The sequence below is a fragment of the Pelophylax lessonae genome (genome assembly GCF_965119305.1).
Source record: "Pelophylax lessonae genome assembly, chromosome: 6".
Classification (NCBI taxonomy): Eukaryota; Metazoa; Chordata; class Amphibia; order Anura; family Ranidae; genus Pelophylax; species Pelophylax lessonae.
Genome location: NC_138773.1, coordinates 108,507,968 through 108,526,365, shown reverse-complemented (window position 1 = coordinate 108,526,365; position 18,398 = coordinate 108,507,968). Strand labels below are relative to the sequence as shown.

At 43.8% G+C, this 18,398-nt stretch overlaps 1 protein-coding gene across 1 annotated transcript in view; it reads left to right on the top strand.

The window, feature by feature from the left end:
• OTOA (otoancorin) overlaps window positions 1-18,398 on the top strand; it is a 189,430-nt gene that overhangs the window by 108,555 nt on the left and 62,477 nt on the right. Inside the window, exons 16-17 of the mRNA XM_082261710.1 lie at window positions 5,699-5,754; window positions 7,324-7,432. Of these exons, the coding sequence (XP_082117836.1) occupies window positions 5,699-5,754; window positions 7,324-7,432 (165 nt within the window). The remainder of the gene's footprint in view (window positions 1-5,698; window positions 5,755-7,323; window positions 7,433-18,398) is intronic.

Here is an 18,398-nt window from a genome sequence, read left to right as displayed (position 1 = left end):
ACTGATGGGCACTGATTGGCGGCACTGATGGGCACTGATGGGCACTGATAGTGGCACTGTTGGGCGGCAATGATCGGCACTGATCGGCACTGATGGGTGGCACTGATCGGCACTGATGGGGGGCACTGATGGGCACTGATAGGCAGCACTGGTGGGCAATAATGGGCACTGGTGGGCGGCGCTGATAGATGGCAATAATGGCACTGGTGGGCAGCACTGATAGATGCCATTGGTGGGCAACACTGATAGGGAGGGCACTGGGGGGCTCTCTGAGCCCTGCTTGCCATCCCTGGTGGCCATAGTGGGCATCCCTGGTGGTCATGGGTGGGCATCCCTGGTGGCTTTGTGGCACCCCTCCCCCTCCCCAGGGCTGCACTGGTAATCAATGTTCTGATTACCAGCACAGACCCCCCCTGTGATCAGTGAGTAATTAGAAATACTCACTGATCACCCCCGCAGCAGCACAGATCCTCTGATCTTCTCCTCACTGACAGGATCTGTCAGGAGGAGAAGAGATCGAAGCCGTTACAACGGCTCTATTTACATTACACGATGGCTGTGATTGGACACAGCCGTCATGTGATCAGGAGGGCCAATCACAGGGCCCTCCTGCCGAATGATGTCGCTCTGTGTCCGAGGGACACAGGCACATCGAGATCGCACCGCTGCGCGTGCCCGCGGCGGCGCGATCTCTCTCCTTCTGAAGGACGTTCCGGAACGTCCATTCAGAAGGACGAGACTCCCGCCCGGCCGTATATGTACTATGGCCGGGTGGGAGGTAGTTAATTAGATGACTGTTACATTTATTCCCACCGAGATCAGTACTTACTAGTAGCCTATAAAGTCCCAACATATTTGAGAGGCCCCATTGAATTAGGGGATTCTCTCATTCCCCTTTCCTCTTTTCTCTACTACGTCACTACAGGGATGTGGCAATAGTATGATTTAGAGTATGTCTCATTCATTCTTTAGTGTAGCCCCCCCATTTCTTTTGTGAAGACTGAAGAGAAGAAATTATTTAACACTTTCGCCTTCTTTCTGTCCTCTGTGGCCAGATTCCCTTTGTCGTCTTTTATGGGGCCAATGTATTCTGGCCTCTCTTTCTTACTATTTATATACTTAAAGAATTTATTGTTTTTTCTTTTTACTCTCTTCCGCTATATGTCTCTCATGTTCTATTTTATCCGCCTTGATTTCACCTTTACATTTCTTATTACACTCTTTGTAATGCTTGAATGCTGCCAATGACCCCTCAGCCTTGTTTTTTTTTTTTAAGGCCTTTTCTTTAGTGTTAATATGCATTTTTATGTTGGAGTTTAGCCACCCAAGATTTAGTTTTGCTCTTTTAAATTTATTTCCCTTTGGGATGCACTGGCCAATCTCTTTGTTTAGTATGCTCTTGAAGCACTCCCATTTTTCCTCCGTGTTCTTTGTTCCCAGGGTTCTATCCCATTTGATATTTTCTACCAAAGAGTGCAGTTTTGGGAAGTTGGCTCTTTTGAAATTCAGTGTCCTTATATTACCCTTGTGTTTCCTGTTACTATGAATTAATACTGATACTTATTGACCTATGGTCACTGTCTCCTAAGTTGCCCCGTATTTCTATATCCGTGAGCAGGTCTGTATTGTTGGTAATCAGTAGGTCTAGTACCGCATTGTTTCTTGTCGGTGTGTTCACCATCTGACCCATAAAATTGTCCTGCAAAACATTTAGGAACTGCCGAGCCTTTGATGAATGCGCGGTTCCTTCTGCCCAGTCTATATCTGGATAATTAAAGTCCCCTATTATAATGACATTTCCCATCCTTGCTGCCAATCAAATCTGTGAGAGTAGGTCCGCCTCCCCCTCCTCCCTCTGGTTTGGGGGCCTATAGCATACATCCAATATTACTTTCCCCATAGTGCCTTCCCTTTTAAAGTTCTACCCATAGGGATTCTACCTCGTCCATAGCTTAATTTTTAATATCATCCCTCATATTTACCTGTACACTGTTCTTAATATACATACAGACATACCCCTCCCCCTTTTTTACCTTCTCTATTTCTGCGATAAAGGGAATACCCCTGAATGGTCACCAGCCAATCATGAGAGCTGTCTAACCAAGTCTCTGTAATGCCACAAAGTCTAAGTCCTCCTCATACATCAGCAGCTCCAACTCTCCCATCTTGTTGGCCAGGCTTCTAGCATTGGTATACAAACCTCGTAATTTTGTCCGGTTGCATACTATATTCTCATTCAATGTTGTTTTCAGGCTGCTCTTGTGATTTTTCCCCATACCCACCTTGGATTTAGAAACTCTGAACAACCTACCGCTAATGTCCCCATTTGTGCCCGCTGAACCTTGCTCCCTGCTGGCTAATTCTACAACTGTACCCTCCCAGATGTTGGCCATCTTCTCACCCAGTACGGTTGCACCCTCCCCATTTAGGTGTAATCCGTCCCTACTAAAGAGCCGGTAGCCGACTGAGAAGTCAGCCCAGTTCTCCAGGAACCCGAAACCCTCCTTACTATACCAGCTCCTCAGCCACTTGTTAACTTCCCTAATCTCCCGCTGCCTCTCTGGTGTGGCTCGAGGTACAGGTAGTATTTCTGAAAATATTACCTTGGAGGTCCTACTCCTCAACTTAGCTCCTAAGTCCCTGAAATCATTTTTTAGGACTCTCCATCTCCCTCTGCCTATATCATTGGTACCCACCTGTACCATGACAGCTGGGTCTTCCCCAGCCCCACCCAGTAATCTGTCCACCCGATCCGTGATGTGCCGAACCGAGCGCCCGTTAAACAACAGACAGTTCGGCACATACGGTCTTTGTGACAGATTGCCCTGTCTGTCCTTCTAATAATTGAGTACCCTACCACCAGAACCTGTCTTTCCTTTCCCTTTCTCCCGTCCTCACTGGAGGAGTTCTTCCCCTGGCAGCTAGGGGCGTCGCTCTGCTCAAGCAATGCTGGTCCTTGACTGGTTTTCTCAACATCACGCAACAGGACGTATTTATTGGGGTGCTCCAGCCCAGGACCGGCCTTCTTGCCTTGCTCCCTTCTATCCCTCCTGTTACCTATCTACTCTGTTCTGATGCCTGCACCCTTGTATCTCCGCCCTCTGTGGACCTGTCGGGTACGTTCCCAGCTCTCCTTCAGTATGGATGTTCTTTTCAGTGTTGTCAGTTGCTTCCCTAGATTCAGGACCTGAGCTTCCAGGGAAGCAACGTGCTTACATTTTGTGCAGTTGTATTCGCCCTTGATCTCTTGATAGAGGAACGTATACATGCCACAAAATTTACACCGAATCGCATCTCCACACCCGCCGGGCATTGTACCTACTAATCTAATCTGATGGGGATTCAGTAATTTAAGTCTGTCCTGTGTGGCTGTTTTCTAGCTTCCTAACTCTACTTTCTCACCCTCTGGTACTCCGCAACACTCACTAACACTCACGCAGTTACTGCCGCTCACTGACACTCACTGACACTCACGCAGTCACTGACGCTCACTGACACTCACTGAACCTCACACAGTCACTGACACTCACTGACGCTCACTGATGCTTACTGACACTCACTCAGTCACTGACACGCACTGATGCTCACTGATGCTCATGCAGTCCCTGACACTCACTGACACTCACTGTCACACACTGACACTCACTAACTGATGCTCCCTGACACTCATTGACACTCACTGACAAACTGACTCACTCACTGATGCTCACTGACACTCACTGACTCGCACTGACACTCACTCACTGACTGACACACTGACTCTCACTGACACTCACTGACACACTGACACTCACGCAGTCACTGACGCTCACTGATGCTCACGCAGTCACTGACATGCACTGACACTCACTCACTGACCCTCACTGACACACTGACACTCACTGACACACTGACTCTCACTGACACTCACTGACACTCACTGACACACACTGACCCACTGACACTCACACTCACTGACTCTCACTGACCCACTGACATTCACTGACTCACTGACCCACTGACAATCACTGACCCACTGACACTCACACTCACTGACACACATTGACACACTGACACTCACTGACACACACTGACACACACTGACTCTCACTGACCCTCACTAACACTCACTGACACACACTGACTGTCATCCCATTTATTAAACGTTATGACAACAAATTAAAACACGGTTACTCACTAGTGTCACGCCGCTGCATAGACAAAACAGCGGTGCAACCAGGATTGGCAACCACTCCCAACGCGTTTCCAACTAAGGTTGATCATCAAATGGCCTCTTGATGATCAACTTTCATTGGAAATGCGTTGGGCATGGTTGCCAATCCTGGTTGCGCGGCTGCTGTTTTGTCTATGCAGCGGCGTGACGCGAGAGAGTACACGTGTTTTAATTTGTTGTCATAACGTTTAATAAATGGGATTCAACTTTAAACCACTGGTGTCTCTCTCATTGATGATTGTGAGAACTGAACCTTGGAGGTATTGACTGTCAGATTTGAAGGTGTGATGACGGAGCCATACAAACTACCTTGTTAAAATGCCTACTTAATATGACCCTTCCCCCCTAATTTGCTCGTATCACGCTATGTTGGACTTCCTCGTTTTTTATTTACATGATACACCAAAGTGGTACATCTGTGAATCCTGTACTGGACAGTCGTGTTAAATTTTATGACATTTTATGAACTTTTTAACAGTAAGAAGGGTGAGTGATTGCCCTGATCACTTTTTTTCCAGCGCTGCAATTTTGTATATATATTTTTTTTCACAAAAATTGTTGATGCCTCTAGTTCTACCATGCAAGACAGTTTTGGATGTGGTTTAGTCTGATGTTCTATGGCTTTAAAGGGTAAAAAAATAGCAATTAACAAAAAAATACCATAGTGTATACAATTGCAAACACTTCCAATTTAATTTTCTGAAATGCAATGCAATATGGCTACCTGAAGGTGGTCTGTACACAGAAACATCATTTCCTGCTTGTGTGATTGGCTCATTGATTTTTCCAGAAGTCTGCACTAAGATATAAGTCAGATTTCAGGCATCCCCTGCAACAAAAATGTAATTTTGTGTGAGCTACTTCTAATAGGAAATCACGGCTAAAGGGATGCAGGCCCAGCAGAATTCCTCATTAGAGCCCTGCAGGTGCACAGCTGACTGACAATTATGAAACCACTCCCAGAAGACTTAATTTCCCACATGGATACAGACAAGCACACAATGATTTCTTCAGAATACTAAAAGATAGGAATCTGCAACAAAGTTTGTTAAAATCCTTGTAATGTACAGAGATCACCCAGAGGGGAATGTTTTTTTCTCAACAAAAGTAGAGTTACGCTTTATAGAATATTTCCACTCGCTTCCCCTTCTGAGGACCAGACATATAATAAGTGTAATTTTCCAAGTAGGGATGCAGACTGCAAAAGACTTGGTCCTTGCCGAGCTACACACACAGCAGTAAAAACCTAAGAGAGGTTGTAACACTTCTCCAAAATATCCAAAATAAAGAAAAAATTGTTATAGTTATGGTTTTATTTTCCACTATCACAGGAATCCTATTTTAACTTTGAAAAAGTCTAAAAGTTGGAAAAGCTGGACCTGCTAATTCTGATCTAAACAAAGCTGTGTATGTAAATAATGTTAACCAATCTACCACCCTCAAACCAAGTGGAGTTATTCAACATTATTGATTTCTTTCTTTCAGGCTCTATTTCTATTTGAGTTGCTAACTAATAAAACAACACTGGAGAATCTGCTGAGGTAATGTGATACACAATTCAATATTTATTTGTATCATTAATCACTTAGCAAATCTGGAACTTTTGCACACAGAACCTGATCAGATGTCTTACTTCATTTTCTCATTAAATGAAGGATGAAGTCTGCTTGGTCACTCTGGGCTGCAGTTCCACTTTGCTTGAGTTTTCTTTGATCGTCTCCTCTCCCTCTTTCTTTCCTGTTCTTTCATCCCCTCTCCTTCTGCCCTCCTTTACTCCACTGTACTCCCCCCTCTTCTCCTTTCCTCTCCTCTTTTCTTACCTCTCCTCTCAGACTCCCCTTACTCTCTCTCCTCTTTTCTTACCTCTCCTCTCAGACTCCCCTTACTCCCTCTCCTCTTTTTTTGCCCTTCTTTACCCTACTCTAGTCTCCCCTCTTCTCCTTTCCTCTCCTCCCCTCTCTTCTTCTCTTGCCCTTCTCTAGCCTACTCTAGTCTCCCCTTTTCTATCCTTCCCTCTCCTCAACTCGTCTTTCAGACTCCCTATTTCCCTCTCCTCTCCTCCTGCCCTCCAATACCCTACTGTAGTCTCCCATTTTCTTCTTTCTTCTCCTCCCCTCCCCTAATCTCATCTCTATTCACAGATTCCCTTCTCCTCTTTTGCTGCCCTCTTCTACTCTACTCTAGTCTCGCCTCTTCTTCTTTTGTCTCCTCTTCTCTCCTTTCTTCTTCTTTCAGACTCCTCTATTTGTCTCCCCTCTCCTCCTACCCTCTTCTACCTTACTCTAGTCTCCCATATTCTCCTTTCCTCTCCTCCCCTTGCCTCATCACTTCCCCTTAGACTGTACTTTCCTCTTCTCCTGCCCTCTTCCACCCTACTCTAGTCTCCCCTAGTCTCCCCTCTCCTCTTCTCTCGCCCTGTTCTATATAAAAGAAAAAGATGCAGAAGCACCTCTAGGAGCAGACTGATTAAAAATGCATTTAGCATAATGTAGGAGAGCAACTCACATTTTTGTTGATAAAATAGGCATGTAAGTGCAAAAATGTGAGTTGCTCTCCTACATCGTGCTGAATACATTTTCCATCAGTCTGCACTTAGAGATGCCTCTGCATCTTTTTCTTTTACATGGTACCTGGAGATTGCTTCTACCTCCTTTCCTGAGGCTTGCCCCATGCTACGAACAGCAATAATGCTAAAAGACCCCATGATTGGATGAACTATTTGATTGTGACTTTTTTACTCTTTTAGATCTGGCATTTGTTTTTTTAGTTTTATGTAGATGGTAAAAAGAGAAAAATGATTAACAACCATTGCACCAATTCACATTTTTTGTTTATCTTGCTCTATTCTAACCTACTCTAATCTCCCTTCTTCTCATTTCCTCTTTCATCTCTCATTTCTCTACTCCCCACCACTCTTATCCTTCCCTCCCCTATTTGTTTCTTATCTTTCTGCCTACTCTTTACTCCCTTGCAATAATCTCTTCCTGTCTCTTGTCCCCTCCCCTCCCCTCTTCTCCTAGTCTCTCTTACCCTGTTCTCATCTCTCTGTCTATCCCCTCCTCTCCCTCTTTAAAGCCCTTGGTGGAGTGCCTACCTAATTTTTTTTCTAGTACAGGACAGTTGGCGAAGGGTATTACCTGTGAACAGATAGACAACATTATTGACTCCAGCCATTTCAAGCTCATTGAGAAGAACCTACCAATCCTTTCTCCGTTTCAGGTGACATATTCCAGTCTTAAATACATTTCCTAATTAAATGGATTAGTAGCTCAGAACCTAGCACATACAGTAGCATCCCATGCTACCATTATATCACTGATTCTTGGTAATTAATAACCTCTAAAATATTGGTTCATTTGCAACATAGCTATTTCTTCGGTATGTCATCAATAAGCATACTCCAGCAATCAGGCATGATCATAAAGTTTAGAAATTATTTTGCCATATTTTTGAAGCTTAAAGCAATTGTTTGTAAATATGTGTAAAGATTGGTTGTTTTTTGAATATTTGTTGGAATTGGAATTATGGCGAACAACTCTTTTTTTTAATTAGTCCTTGCTTTTAGAAAAGTAAAAAGTAATAAAACAGTATATACTAGCAGGCACTAAAAGGCTTTTGTAAGTTACTGGGAAAAAAAAAACATATACGCATCCTGATCTATAGCTAACAATTAAGAGTTGTCTACACATTATTATCCATAAACTATATAGTTTAACAAACTTCTAAAATAAAAAGTAATCTATAAGGGAAACCTTGGCTAATGTAATACATCAATTATTTCCTGATTTAACATGGCCATCTACCAAAAAAAAAAAAACAATTCAAATAACGTCCCACAGTGCTATCTTACACATGGCAATGTTAGCAAAATAGTGGGGCCCCACAAAACGACCTAGCTATATGAGCATAGGCTATTCTTGAACTGTGCATTAAATATACCATACATTCAAGAAGTTTGCCACATACAATATTCCTTTTAATAATGTTCAATAAAGTCATACTTATACAAGATAATGTATGCCTCTATTTTTGTTAAATGTGGTTGGCTATTTACACCGATGGGGCGTTTTTCAGCATTCACACGACTGGCTTAAATACACTGTACAAAATTATAAATGCAACACTTTTGTTTTTGCCCCCATTTTTCATGAACCTAACTCAAACATCTAAGACTTTTTCTAGGTACACAAAAGGCCTATTTCTCTCAAATAATGTTCACAAATCTGTATAAATCTGTGTTAGTGAGCACTTCTCCTTTGCCGAGATAATCCATCCACCTCACAGGAGTGGCATATCAAGATGCTGATTGAAAAGCATTAGACAGATGTGCCTTAGGCTGGCCACAATAAAAGGCCACTCTAAAATGTGCAGTTTTATCACACAACACAATGCCACAAGTTTTGAGGGAGTGTGCAATTAGCATGCTGACTGCAGGAATGTCCACCAGAGCTGTTGCCTGTGAATTGAATGATCATTTCTATTACCATAAGCTGTCTCCAAAGGCGTTTCAGAGTATTTGGCAGTACATCCAACCGGCCTCACAACCGCAGACCACGTATAACCACACCAGCCCAGGACCTCCACATCCAGCATATTCACCTCCAAGATCATCTGAGACAAGCCACCCTGATAGCTGCTGCAACAATCGGTTTGCATAACCAAAGAATTTCTGCACAAACTCTCAGAAACTGTGTCAGGGAAGCTCATCTGCATGCTCGTTGTCCTCATCTTGGTCTCAACCTCTCTGCAGTTCGTCGTCATAACCGACTTTAGTGGGCAAATGCTCACATTCGCTGACATCTGGCACTTTGGAGAGGTATTCTCTTTATGGATAAATCCTGGTTTTCACTTTGCAGGGCAGATGGCAGACAGCATGTCTGGCATCGTGTGGGTGAGCAGTTTGCTGATGTCAACGTTGTGGATCGAGTGGCCCATGGTGGCAGTGGGCTTATGGTATGGGCAGGCGTATGTTATGGACAAGGAACGCAGGTGCATTTTATTGATGGCATTTTGAATGCACAGAGATACCGTGATGAGATCCTGAGGCCCATTGTTGTGCCATTCATCCACGACCATCACCTCATGTTGCAGCATGATAATGCACGGTCCCATGATACAAGGCTCTGTACACAATTCCTGGAAGCTGAAAACATCCCAGTTCTTGCACGGCCAGCATACTCACCGGACATGTCACCCATTGAGCATGTTTGGGATGCTCAGGATCGACTTATAGGACAGCGTGTTCCAGGTCCTGCCAAAATCCAGCAACTTTGCAAAGCCATTGAAGAGGATTGGACCAACATTCCACAGGCCACACTCAACAACCTGATAAACTCTATGCAAAGGAGATGTGTGGTCACACCAGATACTGACTGGTTTTCAAACCTCCCCGAACCCCCCCCCCCCCCCAATACAGTAAAACTGCACATTTTAGAGTGGCCTTTATTGTGGCCAGCCTAAGGCACACCTGTGCAATAATCATGCTGTCTAATCAGCATCTTGATATGCCACACCTGTGAGGTGGATGGATTGTCTTGGCAATGGAGAAGTGCTCACTAACACAGATTAAGACAGATTTGGGAACAATATTTGAGAGAAATAGGCCTTTTGTGTACATAGAAAAAGTCTTAGATCTTTGAGTTCAGCTCATGACAAATGGGGGCAAAAACAAAAGTGGTACATTTATACTTTTGTTCAGTGTAATTATTTCATTCAGTGACCTATCAGTAACCAAATAAACAATCTGCAATGACTGATAATTTTAGTAAAAGTCATCCTCATTTGGAACTGTAGCAGATATTAAAGTGATTGTAAAGTTTCATTTAAAAAAAAAAATTACAAACATGTTATACTTACCTGCCCAGTACAGTTGGTTTTGCACAGGGCAGCCTGGATCCTCCTCTTCTTGGGTCCATCGTTCCTGCTCCTGGGCCCTCCCTCCTATTGAGTGCCCCCACAGCAAGCAGCAGCTTGGTATGAGGGCACTGGGACGAGCTGCTGCTCCGTGTGTACATTCAGACATGTAGCTGCCGTTCGGCCCCTGTCCCCCTCTCTCTCCTGATTGGCTCACTGACTTTGATTGACAGCCATGGGAGGCAATGGCACCGTGGCTGTATCTCAGCCAATCAGAAGGAAGAGGCTGAAGGACTCGGAGACATTGCTGAACAGAGAGGGGGCACAGGTAAGTATTAGGGGTTGCTGGGGAGGCTGCTACACACAGAAGGCTTTTTATCCTTTACAACTCCTTTAAGCCAGGCTGTCTGTTTCTGGTGATTTGGAAATGTTACTTGTGACAGACTCAGCCAGGACAGGGGCTTTTGGAGTGGACTGCAGGGCAGCCTCCTACCCACTGACTATGGGCCCTGGCTTTTAAGGGAACACTACTCTTTGGGAGGTGTATGCCTTGGGGGAAACTTGGAGTGGTCTTTTTTCTGATTCAAAGCCATGTCTCCCCAAAACACTCACACTCTGAGAATCTAGGCCCGGGATCCATATTTAGGGTCTAAATTCCCCATTACCAGCAATGACTACTTTAGATTGTGATAATCAGCAATGACTAATTTAGATTGTGATACTCAGAGCAGATGTTAATATCATCAGCTCAAAGCTACCTGATTCTTGAGGTCTCCTTCTGTATTAAGGTGTTATGTGTTATTCTGTTAAATATGTCTCCCATTGTTAATTGTGGTAATGGAGTCACCTATTGTTTCTGTCTGTCTGCTCATCTATGTGTTTGTAATAATCTGTATTGTACAGAAGTTTGTATTCAGGGTTGTAGGTGCTGAATGGTTTGGTCACTTAGGCTGGTTTAGGTTGCTAGTTGTTAATTAGTTGATGTTTATTAAATCACTGTTGGCTATTAATTGCTAGAGGTGGAGTAGCATACTATGTTGGCTGTCCCTTAGTTATGTTAAATATATTCATGCATACAGTTTCCTTTGCATACAATAATGTGATCAGCCTTACCTGATTGTGTGGTATATAAATGCTGGGTTTCCGTTTGCATGTACAAGCTATTGTTGGCTAGTCTTGTATACTTAGCTATAATATCTGGTTCCTATGTTGAGACTGGAGGAAGCTGTACACTGATGGAAGCACCCAAGCTGGGTAAAGGACGGTTCAGTCACATTACTGTATTTGACATGGGCTGAGATTCATTCAACAAGCTGATTGTTCAGGAATAAAAGATCCAATAGGGGTTGGAACCATAGATAATAAGGGTTCAGTAGATGACCATACCATATGAAGGATCAAAAAATTATTTTTTACATTCCCTGAGGCTTTTCTAACATTTGCTTTTTCATGGGCCTGTATCTATCTTCTACATTAATCATATATACCAATGACTGCTCCAAGGTCAGAGCTCTGCAACGCACCCTCCCGCACCTCTTTAAACTAAATAGAGGCTTGCATTGTAGACGGAGAGGGGAAGATCCCCACCATAAGAGGTCATTGGTAAAATCTATATACCAAGCGTCCTGGGTTTCTCTAGTATTTGGGAGATTCTCCCTCATTTTCCTGTGATGACCATACAAGAATTGATGAGCATGGGTGTCACCAGAGCAGTTCACTGTACTAAAACTATGCTTTGTCAGTATAAATGTCTTGATGGGAATTAAGGGAAAATCTCCTAAAAAAATTACAGATGGCAATAACAGACATGCTAGTCCTTCCCCAGTGTACCCTAACATGTTTAACATGATTCTGTACATTTTTTTACAGTATGTCTAGCTACTTGCCGACCGCCACAAGTACATATACTGCGGCGGTCAGCCCCCCCCCCGGGCAAAGTGATGTAGCGGTACGTCAGTCGCCCGCCAGCCAATAGGGGGCAAGCGCGCACCGCCGGAGGCGCGCTCCTGCCCCTGCTCGTTCACTGGGATCCCTGCGCGAGTGACCAGCGGCTTCTATGTCCGCCAGTCACTCGCAATCTCCCACTGGAGAGGGAGAAAGGCAGGTGGCTAATGTAAATAAAGCCGCCTGTCATTCTCCCTGAAGTAACTGCAGATATCATACGATCCTGCTATGTAGGATCGTATGTCTCTGTGGTTACATCAAAAGCCACGCCCCTTGACAGTTAGAAGCACGTCCCTAGGGACACACTAAACCCCTTGATCACTATTAAATTTAACCCCTTCCCTGCCAGTTTCATTTTTACAGTAACAGTGCATCTGTATAGCACTGATTACTGTAGTAATGTCACTGGTACCCCCAAAAGTGTCAAAAATGTTAGTCAGGGGTCCGATCTGTCCGCCGCAAATGTCGCAGTCCTGCAAAAAAAAATCGCAGATCGCCGCCATTACTAGTTAAAAAAATACAATAAAAATTACATAAATCTTTCCCTTAGTTAGTAAACGCAATAACTTTTGCGCAAACAAATCAAAATACGCTTATTGCAATTTTTCTTACTAAAAATATGTAGCAGAAAACAAATTGGCCTTAAATGTTAAAAAATTTTGATTTTTAAATTTTTTTGGGGAATTTCATATAAAAAAATTTGAAAAATATTGTTATTTTTTCAAAATTGACGCTATTTTTATCTTTATAGCGCAAAAAATAAAAATTGCACAGGTGATCAAATACCACCAAAAGAAAGCTATGTTTGTGGGAAAAAAAGGACGTCAATTTTGTTTGGGTACAGCGTCGCACGACCGCGCAATTGTCTGTTAAAGTCACGCAGTGCCGAATCGCAAAATAGGCCCTGGTCTTTGAGCAGCCAAATCCTCCGGGGCTTAAGTGGCTAGACAAGGCTATAGCCTATTGTGACACAGTTCTGGGCAGTATAACTACTGGATGTTGTACTGCCCCTGTGGATGTTTACTAGTAACTAGTAACCATATGGCCTGCCTTTTTAACAGACTCAGATTTATAGCCATTTAGAAAAAAAAAATACCACCAACTACAGGTATTTTGCGAGCAGACAGCCAGCTGCACACTATAAATGCAAAGATACAAATTGAAACCACTTAAGGGGCTGAGTTATAATGGAGATCAGATATCGCTATTCGCTCTCTGCTACACAGCGCAGTATTGCAGTCATTTCATAAAATGCTTGCTACAGTATTGAGGTTGTGGGGCTTACAGAGTTCTCTTAGCTTAAAGTAGAACTTTGGGCAAACTTTTTTTGTTGGATACAGTAAGAGAGGGTTATAACCCATCAGATTTTTTTTCTCTATCTGTGTCCCATTGCACAGATTTTCCTTCACTTCCTGTCCCATAGCCAAACAGGAAGTGAGAGGAAATCCCTGCAAATTAAGGGAATTTCAGAACTAGAGTCCCCATTGGAAGATTCCCCCTCTATTACTTTTCTGGGGACAATCCAAAATTTGGGATTTTATTTACTTTCACCTTCAATGATAACAGTAAATAGAACAAATAGAGAGGTTGAATCTCCTTAAAGCGGAAGTATCGTCGCTTTTTTACCTTTTACCTACAGGTAAGCTTATAATAAGGCTTACCTATAGGTAAACTTAATATCTCCTGAACCTGCAAGGTTTAGGAGATATTCACCCTGCATGCAGCTGAAACCACTGGCGCATGCGCTCTGAAGGTCCAGCGGACCTTTAGAGCTATTTGCCGGCTCCTTGCCAGAAAGTGACTGCCGGCCACCCACAGCGACGGAGCGGCTGAACCCGGAAGAGACGCTGAGGGAACGTGACAGCTCCCTCAGCGGTGTCCGGGCTACCGTGTCGGGGCTTCGTTTTAAGGTAAGTATTTCATAATGAGCTAGTATGCATTGCATACTAGCTCGTTATGCCTTTGTCCTGCATTGTTTTTTTTTTTGTTTGTTTTTTCGGTGAGGATACAATTGCTTTAACAGGGGCACAGACAGCAATAAAAACTGAATGGGTTTCTAATCCATCTCCACTTTTTCCAAAACTAAAAAACAAAGTTTTAGTTAGACTTTAATGCAATAAAGTGAACTATGTGATTGAAGGAGAGCTGGTTGTGCTGACTTCAGACTTCTGTAGCAATGTTTCCAGGCCTTGGGTCTGCCATTAGCACCGGTAACACTCCCAACACATTTAAGTTGTGAACCCAGGTTTGAGAACTGAGACAATGACCATTCCGACATATTTGGTTTGTTTTGTTTATTGTATATTGGGGATGGGAGACGAGAATGAGTGGGATACTCCTCTGGCTCTTCTAGGCTTAACTAGGACTTTGTACAAAAAATGGCCACTAGCGCTGATCCAGGACTGTAGAACTCTTGGCTCCTGACACTCGATCAAAAGTCACTGAACAGCTCCCTCCAACCCTTCACTGGCTGAGGTAGCTCCTTGTCCCTGCTTGTGCTGCTGCAACTCTTAACTCTGTACACTGCACACTGTACACTGACTCTTTAGGGCCCAACCACTGGTGCCCCCTTTGACACTTCAGGGTCCTCTGACTAGGTACCCCCTCTAACACTTCAGGGTCCACTGACTAGGTACCCCCTCTAACACTTCAGGGTCCTCTGACTAGGTACCCCCTCTAACACTTCAGGGTCCTCTGACTAGGCACCCCCTTTACAGCTAGCTGACTCCTGGATCCCTGGAACCTTCTTTGGAGTGGTCCCCTCTACACTTGGCAGACCCCTAGGGGCAGTTCATAGTACTCACGACCTTGGCAGGCTCTCCTGGAACTGAACCCCTCTTCCTTCACTGGTGCTCGGCACACCGGATCCACTCTGCAGCTCAACTCAGCATTCTCTGGATTCCCAGGCAGCCACCCGGAACACCCGATCCTTCTGACAGGAGGAGAGACAGCTGTACTCTCCCTTCTGGGACTCTGCTTCCCGCCAAAGATGCTGCGTCATGCGTTCCCTCTGAACTTATACCCACTCCCAGAATCCTCTGCGGCAGAATCTGCCTTCTGGGGTAGATACAGGCCTGAGTGTGTCTCTGATTGGGTTTCCTTCACTGCCCAATGAGAATCTTCTCATGGAGCCAGTGGGGAGACTCCCCTCTCAACAGACATACCTGGGAGACATGACAGCCAGCTGAAATCATGGCCCTGCTGTTAGGCAGCCAAGGCCTACAATACTTTTACCTAGCACCTACCTGTAGGGTGCTACATCTCTAAAGCTAATGTAGCACAATGAGCATTTGTAAAGCACGTGTCTGTTCTTTACAAATATGCACAGCTTTTTTTGTTTTTTAAAGCAGCTATATGATTGTGGTAGTGCCACACCACCTCTTTTAATATGTACTCCTTAGTACATTTGCTTAAGTAAGTTTAAACTTGGGAAATGTGAAGCACATAGAACTTAGAAAACCGCTAAGTACACATTTGAAATACATATAAATGGCCTTTGTTACTTGCCAACTGATTTATGATTGTGTTCTTCCATTCTTTTGATGGCCTCCAATGATGTTTATTGTAATGTATTGTCAAGGTACTAACACAATTGATTCTTGTCTGCTTATTGGAAAATGAAATGCTTACTCCTTATCCAGCATGTAAGCAGGTTGTACAACTTAGGCTAGGTTCACATCTATGAAGGTTGCGTTTGATTTTTTTTTCCGGCGCATTTTTGATGCGTTTTGCAATTTTATTTTTGGTAATAGGAAAGGCTCCGTTCACACTTGTCACGGCTTTGATGCTACTTTGGATGGGTGCAACTTGGATGCGACTAATGGTTAAGGATCAGGTGGCTGCCGTGTCCTTAAAGAGGAAGTAAACCCTCCTCTGCGAGTTGTACCTATAGGTAAGCCTATGATAAGGCTTACCTATAGGTACTGTAAATATCTCCTAAACATGTACCGTTTAGGAGATATTTACCTTAAATGCAGCCAGTGACATCAATGGCGCATGTGCTCTGAAGGAACGGCCGCTGGTGCTGTTCCTTCAGAGCCCTGTTCTGTGACCGTCGGCTCCCGCGCACATGCGTGGGAGTGACGTAATCGCAGCTCCAGCCAATCAGATGCCCGCATGCCGCAAACCCGGAAGAAGGGCGACAGAACATGTCGCCCATGAGAGAGGTGAGCGGTCGGCACTTCGGGGCTTCGTTATAAGGTAAGTATTTCATAATGAGCTAGTATGCGATGCATACTAGCTCATTATGTGTTTGTCTTTCAGGTGTTTTTTTTTCCAAAAATTTTTTTTGGAGGTTTACAACCTCTTTAACAGCCAATGGTTTATCAGCTGTCTGTGGGATTCACGCTAAAAGCTGAAAGTAAACAAAAGGATGCCGGCATTAAAAAAAAAAAAAAAAAAAAAACAGCGTTGGGGTACCCCCAATCCATACCAGGCCCTTCAGGTCTGGTACAGATTTTGAGGGGAACCCCACACCAAAATTTTATTAAAAATGGCATGGGGTCCCCCCAAAATTCATACCAGGTCTTTATTAGGGATGATCGAACGGTTCGGGTCGACCCAAACATTGGCTGTTCGAAATTCGGCCGAATTCCGAACTTTTTGTGTTAAAAGTTCGGAATTCGGCAACCAGAACCGCACAAAATGCAATGGGACAGGAACTGGGCTTTAAAAGCCTGTGATTGGACCAGAAACGTGAGTAAAAGCCAATTGAGGGGGCAGGAGTATGCTAGGAATGTGATTGGAGTGACTAGGGGGTCCAGAGACCAATCAGTAGTGAATACGCCCCCCAGTATATAACATAGCCCCGCCAAATCTCTAGCACTGTAATAGAGAGACTCTGGAAGAGAGTGGAAACAGTTCTGTTACTCCTGCTGCAAAAGTGTCATTTAGCAATTATTAGTGTGAGGAAAGAGATATCTAGTGTAGTTAGGGTACTATATACCACTATAGTTAGATTAAAAAAATCTAGTTTCTGTAGGGAAAGTGTTAAGTGTCAGGGTGACCGTAGTGTAGTTTAGGGGGAACTGACTCTGACTGCTATGCCAGGGTGACTGAACTCATCCAACTCATCCATGTCAGGGTGACCGCCAGAAGAAAAAGATCATTTGTCTGAGAATTATTAATAGAGCAGGGTTGTGGCTCCGCTCCTTTCACACCTGGGCGTTTATTGGGCTTTTTTGTGGACATCTTTGGAGGCAGGCATGACATCTGAACTTCTGTGTAGGGGTATATATACACACACACACACATATATGTATATATACACACATATAGGTGTGAAAGGAGCGGAACCCTATCCATGCGCTAATTAAATAATTTGCAGGCATAGGGCTCCGCTCCTTTCACACCTATATGTGTGCATGTGTATATATACATATATGTGTGTGTGTATATATATATATATATATATACCCCTACACAGCAGTTCAGGTGTCATGCCTGCCTCCAAAGACGCCCAAAAAATGCCCAATAAACGCCTGAAAAAACACACCTGGGTGTTTTTGTTGCAGGCGTTTATTGGGCATTTTTTGGGCGTCTTTGGAGGCAGGCATGACATTTGAACTTCTGTGTAGGGGTATATACTGTATACACACACACATATATGTATATATACACATACACACATATAGGTGTGAAAGGAGCCGAACCCTATCCCTACAAATTATTTAATTAGCGCATTGATGGTGTTCTGCTCCTTTCACACCTATATGTGTGTATGTGTATATATACATATATGTGTGTGTGTATATATACCCCTACACAGAAGTTCAGATGTCATGCCTGCCTCCAAAGACGCCCAAAAAATGCCCAATAAACGCCTGAAACAAAAACGCCCAGGTGTGAAAGGAGCGGAGTCACATCCCTGCTCTACTAAAAATTCTAAGAAAAATTATCTTTTTTTTCTGGTTCTGGACATGCTACAGAGCTGAAACTTCACAGGTACACTTTTTAGACCCCCCCCCCCGACACTATATCCAAAGAAATCTCTTTTTTTTTTTCAATAATTTTTTCAATAATTGGCTCTCTATCAAAAACGACAATGTTTAAGAACTTTTTTTGTGTGATTAATAGTCCCTGGGGCATGACCCAGAACCCTAGGCACTTTTTAGGGGCATTTGTTGGGTTTTAGGGCTTCAAAATTGTGTTTTTTGATTACAAAAGTTCGGGTCCCATTGATTTCAATGGGGTTCTGGAATCCGGACCCGAACTTTCGGGAAGTTCGGGTGTTCTGGCCGAACCAAACTTTTCAAAAGTTTGATCATCCCTAGTCCTTATCTGAGTATGCAGCCTGGCAGGAAAGGGGGGGATGAACAAGTACTTCCCCCCTTCTTAAACCATACCAGGCCACATGCCCTCAACATGGGGGGGGTGCTTTGGGTAGGGG